The 17679-nt window shown below is 34.4% G+C and overlaps 2 protein-coding genes and 1 long non-coding RNA gene across 5 annotated transcripts; 2 read left to right on the top strand and 1 right to left on the bottom strand.

The window, feature by feature from the left end:
* Nucleotides 1–2389: 2389 nt before the first annotated feature.
* LOC110914217 lies at nucleotides 2390–3027 on the top strand. Its single transcript, XR_002578450.2, has 3 exons — nucleotides 2390–2476; nucleotides 2639–2701; nucleotides 2805–3027. It is a non-coding gene; the product is annotated as an uncharacterized LOC110914217 (long non-coding RNA).
* A 4342-nt stretch (nucleotides 3028–7369) lies between these two features.
* On the bottom strand, nucleotides 7370–11208 carry LOC110910137 (topless-related protein 4). 3 transcript variants are annotated; one of them, XM_035984092.1, is made up of 8 exons: nucleotides 10945–11208; nucleotides 10141–10324; nucleotides 9921–10041; nucleotides 9714–9838; nucleotides 9320–9488; nucleotides 8339–8527; nucleotides 8167–8207; nucleotides 7370–7691 (listed from the first exon to the last, which is right to left on the bottom strand). In XM_035984092.1, exons 2-6 carry the CDS (start codon nucleotides 10189–10191, stop codon nucleotides 8433–8435), a joined length of 561 nt encoding a protein of 186 aa, XP_035839985.1. In that variant the 5' UTR covers nucleotides 10192–10324; nucleotides 10945–11208; the 3' UTR covers nucleotides 7370–7691; nucleotides 8167–8207; nucleotides 8339–8432. The 3 variants fall into 3 exon arrangements, with proteins under 3 accessions (XP_035839985.1, XP_035839983.1, XP_035839984.1); XM_035984090.1 differs by having other exon boundaries at nucleotides 9320–9491; nucleotides 10945–11207; XM_035984091.1 differs by lacking the exon at nucleotides 8167–8207 and having other exon boundaries at nucleotides 7402–7691; nucleotides 9320–9491.
* Nucleotides 11209–11374: 166 nt separating this feature from the next.
* LOC110914196 lies at nucleotides 11375–12735 on the top strand. The gene is made up of 2 exons (XM_022159007.2): nucleotides 11375–11652; nucleotides 11834–12735. Exon 2 carries the CDS (start codon nucleotides 11902–11904, stop codon nucleotides 12595–12597), a length of 696 nt encoding a protein of 231 aa, XP_022014699.1. The 5' UTR covers nucleotides 11375–11652; nucleotides 11834–11901; the 3' UTR covers nucleotides 12598–12735.
* Nucleotides 12736–17679: the final 4944 nt, after the last annotated feature.

Raw genomic sequence — 17679 nt, 5'->3', positions numbered from 1 at the left:
ACATTCCAGACCATGTCTCGAATAGGGTACCATAAGCACCATTAATCAACGTATACATTCAGACCGCGGAACAAAAGGTTAGATCTAATGGGTTTCAGGCAACCCCACTCTTGGCCTACTTCTACCAATGAGTGCTTCTGTGTCTCAGTCAAGTCGACAAAAATGCCTAGGTTTGGTGGCTTCCTATGTCGTGACATATGTTAGTGGCCTTGCAAACCACTAGCAATCTCACACATTCAAACAGTCATAGTACCCAGTTGTACATACGTTTTACAAGTTACATTCAAACATACATTCTACAAGTTTTATACTATATTTTCATTCAAGGATATTAAACATTCAAAAACAATCACTGCATGAATTCACACCAACATTATGTTGATGTTTTTCCAAAACTCACATGTATTTCAGGTAACTAAGATGGATGTGCGCGTGGTCCCACTTATGCTCGTGGATGTCGCTTTGTTTATCGCTAAATAAAGTTGTAACTTTTAAAACAATATGCTATCATGTGTTGTGAACACTTGACTTATGTTTTCGGTAATGTAATGTTTAAAGTTATTTTCGAGCATATAGTATGTTTACCTCCGTATGCAATGAGAACCTTTCATGATCACACCTCGTGCTTCCGCCGCAGAAAGGGGTGTGACAATTCTAACGTTAATTATCCGCATACAAATCTCATTATAATACTAATTCATCAATTCAACAAGAATTTCATGCTCAAATGATAACTTAATCAGCCTAGGCATTTCATCGAACATGTTGTGTGCGTACTATTTACAAAGCATAATGTACAAGTACCTTGTGCATAAGCTTACCATTTCATATCAAAATCATTAATGCAACAAATATCACATAACTTTCATTCTAATTAGGTTCATTTAACAACATCCTACAACATCTAACTTCATCCATCAAAATTTTATATAACATAACACATTTAATCATCATCATCTTCATTCAACTACTACTACAAATGGGTTTTTCCCCAAAGCATCAACATAATCGATATTAAGCATATTATAACTTCTATATATTCATATTATCTAGAATTTCTACTCAATTTCAATAAACATTCACGGATTACACATAACCCATTTCATCAAAATCATTAAATCATAAAATTCTACTTGTTGATGAGAACACTTAGGTGGTCGAAATTCTTAACCCATGCAGTAACATTTAGCCAATCATCACTTTAATTTTGAGGAATTGAGATGTTTGAGGGTTTTTCCCTTTCTTTCCTTTGCCCAGATCGAACACACACACACACACACATTTACTAAAGTGTGTGTGTTAATTTTAGTTTTAATATTATACATTTCCTACTTTTCCATTTTCGTCCCTCAAGTTTGGTGTTTGCATAATTAATGGCTTATAATCTATTCTTACTTATTCATCATTAACTTTTATTAAATAGCACATACAAATTTTGGGGTGTTACAAGTTCGGACGAGTTAAAATAGTTTTATTTTTAGCATAACGAACGATTTTGTATTTAGGGGCGTTGTACCGGAAAGTTATGTATTTTTGCAAGATGTGATTTCATATTTGTGTTTTCATATATATATATATATATATATATATATATATATATATATATATATATATATAGGATAGGGATCATGAGTGAACAACATCTTTGGTTGTGAACCTTGTGAACTAATCTCAACCATTGGTTTCAATTCTTGATAAAAAGGGCAAGATTGTAATTAAATAAATTATTTTTTTAAGTCCTTTCCAAAAACCAATTGCAGTTACAATTCCTATTTCCCTGCATATCTTACGTGATCTTTTTTAACATCAATCTTGTTCTCTAGCTACACTTCGATTTTGTTTTAGAACATCATCAGATCATCATCATCAACATCAACCTCGTTCTCTCTCTACAATTCAATTTTGTTTTAGAACATCATCAGATCACCATCATCAACATCAATCTTGTTCTCTCCCTACACTTCGATTTGGTTTTAGAACATCATCAGATCATCATCATCAACATCAATCTCGTTCTCTATCTACACCATCTGCAGTGGTAAGTTTACATTCAGTACATCGTTTTCAGTTGTGTATGCTTGGTACTTCTTTTTAATTATAAGAAATCGGAAAGTTAGGGTTTCGTTCATCGGGTGTATAAATATCAGATTGAAGTTGTCATAGTTGTTTAATCATCCGATTTTCAACCACAAAAATGTTTATATGCGATCTTGCTCTGTTTTTATGCGATGTTAGGCTGTTCATCAGAAAGTTAGGTTGTTAAAAGTTTTTTATGTTAAAAATATAAGTTTATTTAGTTATTTGGATACTAAGAAATAGTCCTAAAACTTGTTTCTTGTTACTAATTATAGAGTTTTTCTCACTGTAAGATTCTAATGTGCAGGAGTTGAAGCTAGAAGGTATATATTTGGTCCTCCAATTGCACTAACTTTTGGTGCCAAATTTGTTCCGCTTCGCAACCTGTGAAAATTGCCAGGTACCCATAAATCTTGCAGTTTGCCAAATTTGTTCCGCTTCGCATACTATTATTAGATCTATTCGCTAATAACTTTTCCCAGCTATAATCAATCTGGTAGTTTACTTGTTTGTATTTATGGTGGTAAATGGATGATAAATATAAACCTCTTGTTTCTAACAGGGTAATTGGAAGCTCAATGGGGTACCACTTTATGTTCTTGTGGAGCCTCGCCTAGATGATCTGGTACACTTTTGTCGACTAATTTCCAAATTTACCCTTCAGTTCCCGATATATCAATATTTTTGTAATCCACATTATCATAAATTATTTACGTCGTGATCAACAGGATCATACGTTATGAGATGATGCAGAACATGACGGTAGAGCAACACTTGGATGGCGAAGGGGAAATTCGTCTTTTTAAGCTCCTGCGCGATTGCACTAGCGCTTTGGGTTTAGGTTTTAGAGTTTTAGGTGTTTTTCCACCCATTTGAAGAATAGCTTTGATGGGTGCATTGTGTAGGTGAATACATTACCTTAATTGAACTCACATCTCAGCTTTATAAATATAAACCATATGTAATGATGGGGTGTTCAAAACTTCATAATTCTTTGATTGGGTATTCGGGTCTGGTAATTTGATCAATTCAACAGTTGGGCTGAACAAAAGGTTGTACACTTTGTACACATGTGTATAAGCAGTCGATACACAGGTGTACACCAGGTTGATTGTTTGGATGGTTGTTTTAGTTTTATTCTAGTTAAGTACACAGATGTACTTTAGAGATTCTTGAATGGGTCAATTGTAAAATGGTGGTCTGTACAGGTTATAATAACAAGCAGAGATGTTTTCTTATTAATTGAGGTAATAAAAGTATTGATGGATTTACACATATATAGTTAGTCCACAAAAATTAATCCAATACTAGAATAAAACTAAACCAAACATCCAGTTTCCATCATAAAAACAAAAACCAAGCTAACCACGTAACCACATATGGTTAAAATAAAAAAAATTGTCATAAACATATTGTTCTCTACATGGAGCGTTTTAAATATTAAACATATTCGCCACGTTGTATGCAACCGCTTCAGCCATTACTTGATCGCAGAGCGTGTTAGCATGGGAGCACTCACATCTTCACAACATACTTCAGCCATTATGATCTTATGATCCTGGAGCGTGTTAGCATGGGAGCACATCAATTTTGCTCCATCAACAAATGTAACATTATGCCATGTTTTTTCATTAGCCATTTTAACACCTGAATCAATTACATACTGTTAATACACAAATGTACAAAACCTGAACTTTATAATAATCTTAAACCCAGTTAATACATAAGTGTACACCAGACCATACATAGTACACAAATGTGTACCAAGGAACATACATATGAGTACACAGATTTACTTAGTTGAATAAAATGTATATACACATGTGTACACAGGACAAAACTAATATATGGTTCAAAAAAATTGCAGTGTACTGATCATACCTAGGTCAAATCAGCTTAACATCAATATACACATGAGTACACACTTATACATTGGCATTCAGAAAATTAACATTCAACAAATACACATGTGTCCATTCTTATACTTTCACCCAAATCAATAGCATTCAAGGAACTAAAATTCGAAACTCTTATGAACGCTATACACATGAGTACATCAACGATTTTACACCCTGTACATATGTGTACTTTTTAATCTTTTTCTTAACATCATTAAAAACCCAAAGTTATCTTTTTTACCTTTTTCCTATGAAAAAAACTGACATACACACACAAATACAACTGCTGTACAATATAACCAAATCCATCTACACTTGTGTACCTAAGATTGATGTACACAACAACTACTGTAACCGCATGTGTACACCGGAAAATTATGACCAACATAAGAAGAACATCTTCATCCCCCAAACCATGGCTAGAATCAGAATTTCTGGCGACAGAGTGCACCGTCGAACAACCGATTCATAACCCACATTCAGCCGGCACAATGTTATCATGAAATCGATTGAAAAATCATCAAAAATTACATTATTATATGAACATCGTTGTATTAAACATATAACACACCACCATATTGATTCGAAACTAACAGATTGAACAAACCCTAACTCTTCGCTTATAAAAAATTAACCGAAATTAACAATAACATTCACCAACAATCAGTGTAATGTAGTATAAACTTACTTTCGTCAACCCTAACTTCTCTACCGTCGCCGGATTGATTCTCCTTCTTGAATCTTCTGGTCGCCGTTTAGGGGTTTTTCAAAGACACTTTTCTGAAAAGTTTCTAGATTCAAGGCTATTTAGTTACAATTTGATAGATAGCAACTAATATTACGGGGGGAGATATATCTCAGTATCAAATCCTAACTAATGGTTACTTGTTTCCATATTTAAATGTTGGTAATTTGACTAAAATAACCCCCTATTAATAATACCTATTATATTTAAATACATAATTAATAAATTGATTTAAAATCTAATCTAAAGATCTAACAAAACCAATGGCTAGGATTTGTTCACTTTGTTCACAACTTAACCCTTGTTCACTCTAGAACCCTACCATATATATATATATATATATATATGGACTCAGTTATGTCATTCGTGTGTCGTTTTTCATTGTTTCGTTCTGTTTTCACGATTTTGCTGTAATAAATAGTGTAACTGTGAATAGTGAACGCAACACTTTCTACCAACATTTTCAGGACATAGTTTAATTGCTTTCACGACACGACGAAAACCAACATATGTTATATCATTGTTTTCTTGTCCTAACCATGTTATCTAATATACGACACAGTTACGTAACTAAATTACGCTAAATGCACGAGATTATGAAATAAAAATAGTTATTAGATTGTATGGAATTACCGGTTATTTGTCATTTGTCACAATGTTTTCGCATTAAATTAAAAAGGAACACATGTTCAGGCACATAGTAATATTAGAGCTCACTATTCGTCTATTACGCACTATCCCCAGTGGTCCATAAAATTCGCATATCTACGCGTTTTCAACACATCATACAGTTTTGAGTAAAACGCCATATTATTCGTAGAGGTGCCAACGAGCCGAGTGGCTCGCAAGCTGCTCAAGAAAAAGCTCGAAACGAGCTGAACCTTAACGAGCTCAAGCCGAGTTTGAACCTAAATTAAGCTCGTTTAGTTATCAAGCCCGAGTTCGATCCTAAAATTAAGCTCGTTTAGTTATCGAGCTCAAGCCTGGCATGTGAAGCTCGCCAGGCTCATTGAGCCTTATCGAGCTTATTTACGAGCCAAATCCGAACCTAAAAATATGCTTGTTTAGTAAACGAACCCGAGCTTCACTTATCGAGCTCGCGAGCCTAAACGGGTCTATTATTTATACAATTGTTATTTAATATGTTCATTAATATATAATAAACGAGCCGAGCTCGAACTCTCATAAGTTAATTGATCGGCTAGAGCTTGGCTCAGCTCGTTTGCACCCCTTCGTGTGATTAACTTGCTGCCTCTTAAACCCTTTACAATTTGATTCCGTACATAAGGGTTAAATTTAGGGCTGTAAACGAACCGAACGTTCAGCGAACAATTCGTGAACCGTTCGGCGGGAAGTTCGTTTATGTTCGTTCGATTAGCTTAACGAATGAACATGAACAAAAAAATTCGTTCGATTAGCTTAGCGAACAAACACGAACACAGGTGTCGTTTGTTCGACTATGTTCGTGAACGTTCGGTAATATGTTCGGTTACATTCGTTCGTGTTCGTTTGATTATATCAAAAAAATAATAAATAATAAACCATTTATCTAAACATATTAAAAACTTGAAACCCTATTTGTTTCTTTGTTAGCTAAAATTTGGACATTCTAAAACATTTTTGGAGATAATTATGTGTAACTTAGTTAAACTTCATTCATCGTTTAGTAGTGTAGTAAACTTCTTGTGTTTTGATTTATCATTTGATGGTTGTATTTATTTAGTTATATCCAATGTTTAAGGGTAACAATGTTTTTATTTTTTTATTGAGTTAAATGCCATTTTTGTCCCTGTGGTTTGGGTCATTTTGCCAGTTTAGTCCAAAGGTTTCATTTTTAACCTGTGGGTCAAAAAAGGTTTTACAGTTGCCATTTTAGCTCACTGGGTTAAATTCATCCATTTTTTTTGTTAACGAGAAGGCCAATTCGGTCATTTTATATGGCAGAATTGCCCTTTTAGTTAATAGAATTACATACAAAATGACTCAATTGACCTTCTCGTTAACAGAAAAAATGGATGAAGTTAACCCAGTGGACTAAAATGACAACTGTGAAACCTTTTTGGACACACAGGTTAAAAATAAAACATTTGGACTAAACTGGCAAAATGGCCCAAACCACAGTGACTAAAATGGCATTTAACTCTTTTTTTATTTTCAAGTTAAATGTTCGTTTGCGTTCGTTTTTATTTGCTTGTGTTCGTTTGTGTACGAGACCAATGTTCTCGGATGCAACGGGTAAAAGTAAAAAAACTAAATTAATAAAAAAAACAAAAAAGATATTCACAAAACATAGAATGCAACCATTAATGTATAAATAAATTGCTAATTAATTAAGCTATGTATATGTACAAGATACACAATACATCCATAAAATGTTGTAAATTTATAGTATTATATAAATAAATAACTAGCCTAAGATCCCGCGAGCTTCGCGGGTGGCTTAACACAAACATATAATATATACTGGCAATGAGATGAGCTTTGTAATGAAAGAAGGGCATATATATAAACGGGTCAACGAATCAGTTACTGAATTCTTGCACTGGAAGAAGTGACCCTGCTTATAAGGTAATATATACTGGCAATGAGATGAGCTTTGTAAGGTGATAGGGTTAATGCCCGCGTTAAACGCGGTTTAACAAATGAAAATACTATAAACCTTATGTGACAAATGATATAACAAATAATTTGTAATACTTCTTACAATAAGTAATTACATTTTATATGTAATAATGAAAAATGATAACTATTACAATTACAGTTTTCAAATCCCTATATATTTCTTTGTATACAATATTTGATGTTTTATTCGTAAGTTTACCATCCTTATCAACGATTTATTTTAATAAAGATATCTGTAGTTCAACTTATCCGAAAACTCTTGTCCCAGTGAAAAAAAATGATCCGAATTGCATTCCACTTTACTTTACTGCAGTAAAGTTGAGCACACTGATAGCACTTCCAGTTGCAATCTATATAAAAAAAAAACAAAAATTATTTTTTGTAAACTCACACATAGAGTATCTCCAATTCCTAATAAATTTTTAAATAATCAATCAATATTATGCTAATGGTATAGATACCATCGTGCCACTGGCAATTTTTTTTTATAGTTGCAGATTGCAAAATTTAACTTCAGTAAAAATGATATTGGTGGAAGTCATTTCTAGGTGTAGTAAAAAACACATGCATATAAAAAGTATTGATTACACATGGAAATTATGACCTGCTCTTCAACAAATGGATTGATTTGGGCAATGTTTGTTGGCTAAATGAGTTGATTTGGGTCTACTCGTATTACAAAACCGCTCACTCTTATAAAACTTATTGAGTTAAATCGTCAAAAAAATGATTTTGACTTTATCTGGTTAACCATGAGAGTTTGCCAATATTGATGGTGCTTTTTAGAGAGAAAAAAGATGAGAAAATATGAATTAATCGACTAACCGTTGTCATTGCTTGACAATGAGCTTTAGAGACTCCATTAACTGTGCGTGAACAAACAATGGACAAGTTCACCACTCAAATATTATCACAACTCAATTGCCAATATTACTATTAAAAGGTGGATTAGTATATTGAACCATATTAATAAACATTATCCAGATTTTGTATATACCTTTTAAAGCACCTCCTCATCAATAGACATTCGATACAGTCGTAAATAATCTTGTCGTATCTACTTTTTCAACTTCATAAACGCAAAGTTTGAGTTATATATAACCTGTAAGCGCTTGTAAATTCTTGTGGGCAAGCTTCTTCCTGCTACCTACTTCCCATAAGATGATGTCTCCATTGCTAGTTCCAACTAAAATTAATCAAAATAAACAAAAAATAAAATTATTTTACCAATTTCAAGCATTAATAATTGTTCAAAGAATAAGCCACAGAAGGCCAGTTGTTTAATATATCAAGTAATCTAGTATTTTGACCCGCTGCGCGTTACGGCGGCGTCAAAACTTAAAGTAACTAAAACTTATATTGTCAAATATTTGACCCGATTCGTTTTCGAACAAAATTTACGTCAAAATGTAGACCATCTAAAAACGCACATGAAAATAAGCATGAAAACGTGTTATATTTGACCTGACTTATTACCGAGAATTTTTTTGTTGAAACGTAAACCAACTTGGATTTATAACGGAACGTACTTAAAACGTAAGAAAATAGTTTTTTATACGTTAAAGAATGGTGCCACGCGTTGCAGCGGAGTCGAAAAGTAATAAAACTCGAATTTATACCGCCTAGTGAAAACGTATTGTATTTGACCCGACTCGTTACCGAACAAAACGTAGACCAACAAAAAACGTACATAAAAATAAGCACGTAAAACTCGAGGGGACCAAAATGACATTTTACAAAGTTTCTAGAAAGTCGGGGGGTGTAAGTGGCAATGCTAAAATTTGAAGGGCTTAATACACAAAGAAAAAAAAACCATGTATGGCATTGTTGTAAATATGGCAAAAAACAATAAAAACAGAGGTTGTGTATTAGGTACTTTTTCTAAGGACCCAATTTCAAGCATTGATAATTCTTTAAAGAATAAGTCACAGAAGACCAGATGTTTGATATATAAAGTAAATGGGAAGTAAGCACTAACCAAGAAGCAGAATTTGCTGTACTGGATGAAAATCCATACTTTTGACTACAGACCCCTGGTTTAGGGTCATTACCACAGTCTTAGGCAAATCATCAGACGAGTAAGAGCTTTGACCATGGCTTTGACCCATATAAGCAACAGGTAACATGTTTACAGGCATATGATTGACCTGCTAAGAACATTAGATATGCATCAGCTTTTAGTAATTACTAACTTGAATATTTCATAAAAGGAAAATCACGTACATATATTTTTTTTTTAAACGGAAAAGTTGGATTTATATAATCAATATAGCATCTAACTTCTAAAATGTAGGTTTACACACATGTAAAAATTAAGGAGAATAAAACTTTGACAATCAAGAAACAATGAAAATAGGAAAAGTGTGTCATACTTCATCAGATATCCCAAATGTGCGCGTTCTCTTCATCACGTGTTCAGAATCAGCTGTTTGATAATCTACAGCTGGATTGTTGGTGGGAGGAGTCCTAGGTCGCTTTAACAAAGCTTCATATTCAGCTGTTATATTCATATTCAGAAACATTGCACACTCTATCAGGATACTGTTATCTAAAGTTAATTGAGCTAAAGATATACGTACCAGCGTTATTAGGCGGGGTGAACCCAATAGGGACTGTAGAAACTGACGGATGAGGCACAGATGGGTTTGCCATCCAACCAGCAAGAGATGATGGCAGAGGTGCAGGTGCAGGCTGGAAAGGCTTCGAACGCAAGAAAAAAAATGTATAAATCAGGTTTAAAAATGTATAATATTAGTTAAAACTTCAAATGAATGTAAACGATAGGCTAATTTCACTTACACCGTGAGCACCCAGAGGTGGAAAGCCTGCAGGCTTTGGTACAGAGCCCATTAATGGATTAGTTACTGGTGATGGGGCCCGTGCACCGTTTGGCTGCGACTGCCCACAAGAATGATCAACAAACAGTGTTTTGATGTCCGGGTTCGGCTTCGGGTTTTTACAAAGCTGGTGTTGCCAATTAAGACTACAATTTGTAGTTAAATATTAATACTAATGAAAAGTCATGTTATCGAAGAAGAAATCGGAACATAGATATGGATAAAGATAGCAATAATGTTTTCAGCTCATAATTAACTAAATAACCATCACTAAAAACCTTTACAACTATTTGGTGTCTGGCCTGACATCTATGAACTTTACTGAAAACGTTTTGACATATTACACTATTTGGTGTCTGGCCTGACATCCATATTTCGCCATTTAGAAATATCTATTTTACCTGTCAATTGTCATCAGTTAACATACCTAACAACACATACATGCTTAGAATAAATTCCTTTTTTGTGAAACCCTAAAACAAAATAACAATTAATCTGTGTTTTCGTGACATCCCACCAGTATCAAACCCCAGGAATACACCATAAATATAAGTATACAAAATCTGACCGAGAAATCAAAATAATCATATGAAATAACAATTTTTCCCAAAAAAATTACGGTTTATGAGAAGAACAATAAAAAAACATCTTGACCGAGAGATCACAAGAATCTATTGAAATACACCATGACATTACATATAAGCATAAAAAATAGTAACATAATATTATTAACGAATTAAAGAAGATCAAGGGACATGCATCTAACCGATTGAAGAAGATCTTCCACAATATGAACGTCGGAGAGTATAGCCTCCTTGTTATATCCGTGAATGAAGATTCTGGATTTACATCTAGGGTTTTATAATCAAGAAAGGAAACGGTGAAGCCAATTCGCGTTTCGTATAATCAACTGATTGATGATTGATTGTGGTTTCCATATGAAGTTGAAGAGATGATTGTGAAACGGTATCGATATTAATTAGGTTAAGAAAGATGGAGGAAAAGAAGAGATGCGTAAGGGAACAATGGAATTGGCGGTCAATTGAGAAAGAAAGGGTTTTATCAAAGGCCACGTGGCCAGCAATAGTTTAAGTTAATGACAAGTGGCACCAAAATGTTTTGTTTTAATATACATTATAGATTTTGGCGCCTCCCTCCACCGGTCACCACCGTTGTTCTTATATCTTTGACTCCACCCCTTCTCCTCACCCACCACTTATCTCTCTCACACACACTCCAACTTTCTCTCTCTACAACCCCTCAAATCCCACTGTTTCTCCCCTACATAAGACAAGTGTCTCATCTTGTTTCAGAAAAACCCAGAGCTGAAAGATCAATTTTCACTGGTCAAACACTCCATTGTTTCAACATTTTTCAAATCTTGATATTCTGTTCTACTTCTTCTTCTTCTTACATAAAGATCATAATCTTCTTCTTCTTCCATTGTTTCAATATCTTTCAAATCTTTATAAAGGTAATGTTGCTTTCTTTCTGATCTGTTTACTCTGTTTTTGTTTGTCATTTTTGTTCTTAAATTAGTTAATATTTTTTTATTTTTTTTCTCTACGTATGATTGATTTGTTATGGGGTTTTCTTTTGTTTGATCTGGGGTGAATTTTTAGCCATCTAATTTCAGTTTTATACATCTTTATTAGGGTTCTTGATCGACCGGAACAACCCATAACAACGGTATCATTTTCAACTAGCATCACTCTTCCCAAATATGACTAGACAAACCGGAGAGCCGTACGTTTCACTTGACATCGAAAGTGGAAGTGAACGTGGAGAACAACAACCACCTGTTGTACAAGTCTCTCCTCCTGATGTTCCTGTTTCGGTTGCCGGCACCGGCACCGGCACTGGTACCGGCATTAGAAACAAATCCAAAATCTGGTTTGAAAAAGTATCACGTTTTCTAAAGAATAGGAAAACAGTTAGGAGGCCGGCTTCTCCTACCGGGCCAGGCTCGTTCGTTATTACGGTACCAGAATCCGGTACCGTAAGTTTGTCCACTGAACCCTCTTTCAAGTCCGCATACAAAGATGAAGTTAAATCCATCAAAATTGCTTGGGGAGCCATATTAGTCGGCCTATATCTCCTTCGGTCGGAGAAGGGTTTTTCTACATTGTTCTATACGAGTGTAATATTGTTGCTTCTTTCGTTCTTCTCTTGGTTGGTTACGGACGAAGTCTACAAACAGGCCGACGACGAAGATCCCAAAGAGGATTGGTTATGGAAATTCGTGGCAACTTTATGCAAGTGTACGTGCGCCACATCTTTTTTTACGACATTGTTCGTGATTTTCTTGCCATATGAGGTGGCCGTGATCTTTACTATAGCGTTTGGTGTTATTTGCGTAGCATACACCGCAATTGTGATGTTTGGTGGCAAAGTAAAGGATCATGGTCACACAAATTGATTTGGTTGTTTAATCGTGTTTTATTTAGCATTTATCATTTGAGGACTTGCATGTTTAGTTTTGATGTTTTTAAAGAAAACTTTGAAATCTTCATTAGTTGTTTTGTAACTGAAAAAATACCCCTTTGGTTATTATTATATTTTCGTGTTCGTTTGGAATTAGAGATGCACCTTGAAAATATTACTTTATCTTACTCAATTTTGCATCAAACATGTTTCATCCGGATTTAAAACCCAAACAAGAATTAACAAGTGATCAACTTCTTCCATTGTATTTTGCTTTTCATTGCAAACCAACCCATAAGTTTCAGTATTTTAGTGGTTTAGTCCCTTAACTTTCTTTGACTTGTTGAGGCCGTTTTGACCGGTTAATAAAAGTATAAAACCCAGAAATTTTCAACATTTTATCCAACAAGAGTGGTTTGCTTGCAACAAAAAGCCAGTTACTATGAATATAAAAATTATTCATTGAAATTAAAATAATAATATTAAAAAAGCTATATACGAAAACTAACCCGCCCTGATCTTCGAACACGACCATCTAGACGTAGTATAATATATACATCCTCACCAGGAGTAACTCCTTCTGATTTCAGTTGTTCCTTTATCCACCTATGGCAGTTGTTCCTTTATCCACCTATGGTAAAAATGTAACTACAGTTAGAATACGAAGTGAACAAACACAAACATAGTTCGTTAAGGAAGTAAATATGTTCACGAACTGTTCATTAACACTTACCAGAACGAGATTTTTCTGTTCATGTTTGTTCATTGAGGGAACTGACTATGTTCGTGTTCGTTCGTTAGATTTAGGTAACGAACACGAACAAACATTCATGAACACAAACAAACGTTCATGAACATAAATGAACACAAACAACCATTCACGAACATAAATGAACACAATTACACGAAAGAACATATATTAAAAGGTATTTACCGGGGTAACCCTTTACCCAAAAAACATATATTAAAAGGTATGTAGTACAACACACTAATATTAATTAAATAATTTATTCGTTGGAATTTTGAAGTATTTAAATAAAATATAAAAATTAAAAACCCTAATGGACTATCAAACACAAACGAACGAACACGTTACCGAACGTTCACGAACATATATGAACGAGTGTGCCCTCTGTTCATGTTCGTTCATTTAACAACCAAAAGGACAAAAAATTTTGTTTGTGTCAGTTGCTTGAACATTAATGAACTTCCCGCCGAAAGGTTCACGAAGTGTTCGCTGAAGGTTTGATTCGTTTGCAGCCCTATGTTGTATGTATATGCCACATGGCATCTCATTTGGCATTTAATAATTTTTTTATTAAAGTTCATTAAAAATATAAATAAAAATTCAATTTTGTAAATATATATTCGTTTTGAATTTTTTGTTCTCAAATAAACATATTTTTAATTAATATGTGGTAGTTGGCATGGCATCACCAAGTGCCACATCAGCAATTTACAAGTAAAATCGGTTAAAATGAGGTTAGTAGCTTAAACGGCTAGTAGATTGTAAGCCGATTTCTATTTTCCAGGTTGCTAAAATCGGGAAAAAAGTATGAAGTTGGTAGATAAAGAGAACAAACACAAAATGATAAAATAACCTTCTTTACATGTGGCAAAATGGGTGGGTCAGACAGCTTGGGTAACGGGTCAAACAAGTAAAATTTTACTGAAACTTAAATAACGTAAAATGCAATTTACCCTTTTTTTGTTTTACAAGTTTATGAGAAGTGTATGCTTCAATTTTTTTTTTTTTGACTAAAAATGTATCAACAATATTATTAGGGAATTTACGAAAATGTCAATTGACCAAAGTTCTTTACGAAATGTCACGTTCATGCGTCCGTGGGCGGACTCCTCCACATGGGAGGAGTCTGTGCATCACCTTGAAGAGTCCATGAACGAGAAGCTGACACGTGTCCTTTCAAATGTTGAAGAGTCCATCCCCGACGCATCCCATGCCTCCCTGACGCATCTCATGCCCTCCCCGACGCATCCAATGCCTCCCCGACGTATCCCATGCCTCCCGACGCATCCCATGTGGAGGAGACCGTCCACGAACGCATGAACGTGACATTTTCGTAAAGAGCATTGGTCAAATGACATTTTCATAAATTTCGCGTATTATTAGTTTATTACTGACCTTTCCCATTCACCAGGTGATACAAACTCAGGTCCTCAGCCTTGAATCGAATCTCGGACTTCAGTTTTGTTTTTTAAGTTATTGACTGAGCTCGGGTCTCAAAATCTTCCTATGATGATGACATCCACACGTAGCACCGGAAAAGGATAAACAAAACGCAATCAATTACACTTCTATAAAAAGATGTTAAATGTGGCAACTTCAACCAATTTATCTAAAAACAGATCAATTTGGGTTTCATTTAATTGGTGATGGGTCCAATGGGTTAAACGGGTCAAGAGTCGTTAAACATGTATTCGAATCTCCATAAAGTCCTAAATCTTTTATTTATAAATAATAGTTGTTATTATTATAATATAGTTTCGTAATCAAATTTAATATGATAATTGTTTACAACACTTTAAAAAATCAACACGAAATGTGTTGGGGCGATCCGACCTAACCGACCCATTACATAAAAGTTACCCGTTTTGACCTGTTAAATCTGGATTATGTTTTCTCTCTAAACAGTTGAAAGGGGTAAAAAAAGATAGCTTAGATAGAAAATGGATCGAGTGGGGTCAAATGGGTTGAAAGTCGGTTTAAGCGTTTATAGTGCTTAAACATCCTAAATCATTTTATTCAAAAATAAGATTATTATCGAAACATATAGTTCTTGTAATCATACACGATACATGTATTAAAAGAATGAAGTACACGGATGGTCCTTGTGCTTAACTAAAATTTTAGAGTCAGTCCTTACCTTTTCAAAGGTACAAAGATGGTCCTTGGGGTTTGCACTTTGTATTGTATTTAGTCTTCAACTTTTGTCAAAAGTACACGGATGGTCCTTGTGGTTTTCACTTTGTAACACATTTAGTCCCCAATGTTTAGTGATTAAATGCGTTACAAAGTGCATACCACAAGGACCATCTAGAGGTGTACAAAAAACCGGTTTTAGAACGGTAACCGGAAAAACAAACAAAACCGGTTTTTTAAAACCGGTTTATAGAACCGAACCGGCGGTTTCTGACCGGTTACTATTCTTGATCTTTGCAACCAGTTTTAAAAAGCCGGTTAAAAACCAATCCAAACTGGTTAGACCGGTTACTGTTTTGGGTTTGAAAAACCAGTTAATAACCGAAACCGGTTATTAAAAAACCGCTTTTTTGTTTTGGATAAAAAACCGGTTCGGTTAAAAACCGGACTGGTTTTTTTAGAAAACCGATTTGTACACCTCTAGGACTATCCATATACTTTTGGCAAAAACTGTGGACTAAATCCAAAATTTTGGTTAACCACAAAAATCATCGGTGTACTTCACTCATATTAAAAAGCAATGATTTTTGGCAAAATGTGTCCCGATCAGCCCGCCCCTTTTGCCACCTCTAACAAGACACAATATAGGAATTAATTATGGTTTCACCCCAACAGAAGGAAGAGACGAAGCTGCTTTTTTCGGACCACCAAAACCTCTTTTCTCAATTAGTGAATTTTCACCCCAAATAACCGGAACCAATATAACACCACGGCTAAGGACGTCCGTTCTAAATCTCTTTGCTTTTGCATTGCCAAAGAAACCGTTTCTTTTTTTTTCCCGAAAAATATTACCTTCATACAAACAAAAAACACAAAGTGTTTTTAGATTGGTCGGATTAGTATAAATTTGTATTTTTGTAGTCTGTGTTGTTGTTTGTTGTCCATCCCGATCTTCGGTTCGGTTTCTGTTAATGAAGTTTGCGTTTAAAAAAAAAAACTTTTAACAAGTCAATAAATTAAAATTTGCTCTAAAATAAGAAATCCCAAACATCCACAGAAATTAAAAACTAATAAAAAATGAAAGCACCTTAGAAAGAGAAGTATTATTGTTTTGAATAATCACCAAATAGTCAATGCAAAAGGCTAATTCACATTTAAATTTGATATTTTTTGATTAGTTGTTTATTTTATGCTGAATATTAATTTTTAGTTATAGAGTTAAATGTCATTTTAGTCCATGTGGTTTGTGTCATTTTACCAGTTTACTCCAAAAGGTTTCTATCACACCCCGATCTCCACGTGTCACCGGTGGGCCCGGTGTGGGGTACAGTGACGTGGTTGGCATCGTCATAGACGAACAACACAATATAATAATGCACAGCGGAAGCAGAAATAGATACATTTCAACTTTAAATAAAATGCAATAATAAATATCACAGTAGTTGAAACGGATCCACAGGCGGATCAAATAAAAATAGAATATATTGTTCAACAGTTATTGTCGTCCGAGCTTGCGAGACTATAGTGGACGCTCTTAGGAAACAGCCAGCCTAGTTCGTTTAGTACCTGCACTTAACCTTTTGGAAAAATACGTCAGTTTACACTGGTAAATACAAATCGACTGACTCATTTTGAAATGATTGAAAATTGATTTAAATGCACAAGGCATAAATATTTTTATTAACTTGGGATAATTATGCAATATAAACTTGTGAACGAATTACATGTACTCGTACTTTTGGTGGCCCGGGATCTGCTGTCCGGGCTAAAGATTAAATGACACACCACATTAAAGAGTTATGCACGCCGGGTGTACGCCTACACCCCGTGCTCTGGTCGTGGCCATCTCGTAAGATAATGCCAAGGATATCCGTGTAACATCCGTTAAAAACGGATATCCGAAATCCGACCCGTTTTGAAATTCGAATAATAACCTTTTAAACCATAGAATTTTTTTTTCCGCAAAATTAACCGTTGAGCGTAATTTTATTAAATAATTAATGGCAAATTTTTATTAATATTTTTAATATTTGATGTATTAATTAATCAATATTGGGTTAAAATATTAATGAAACCTAGTTAGTATGGTTAGTCTTAACAAAGGAAACATATTAACATAGTTGGGAAGTTGAGTTAATGAAGTTTAAACCTCGTTAGTTCAGTTAGTTAACTTAAAGGGACCGTTTTTGCATTAGT

The sequence above is a fragment of the Helianthus annuus genome, chromosome 15 (genome assembly GCF_002127325.2).
Source record: "Helianthus annuus cultivar XRQ/B chromosome 15, HanXRQr2.0-SUNRISE, whole genome shotgun sequence".
Lineage (NCBI taxonomy): Eukaryota > Viridiplantae > Streptophyta > Magnoliopsida > Asterales > Asteraceae > Helianthus > Helianthus annuus.
The sequence above is the reverse complement of the archived record's forward strand: the minus strand, read 5'-3'. Positions and strand labels throughout refer to the sequence as shown.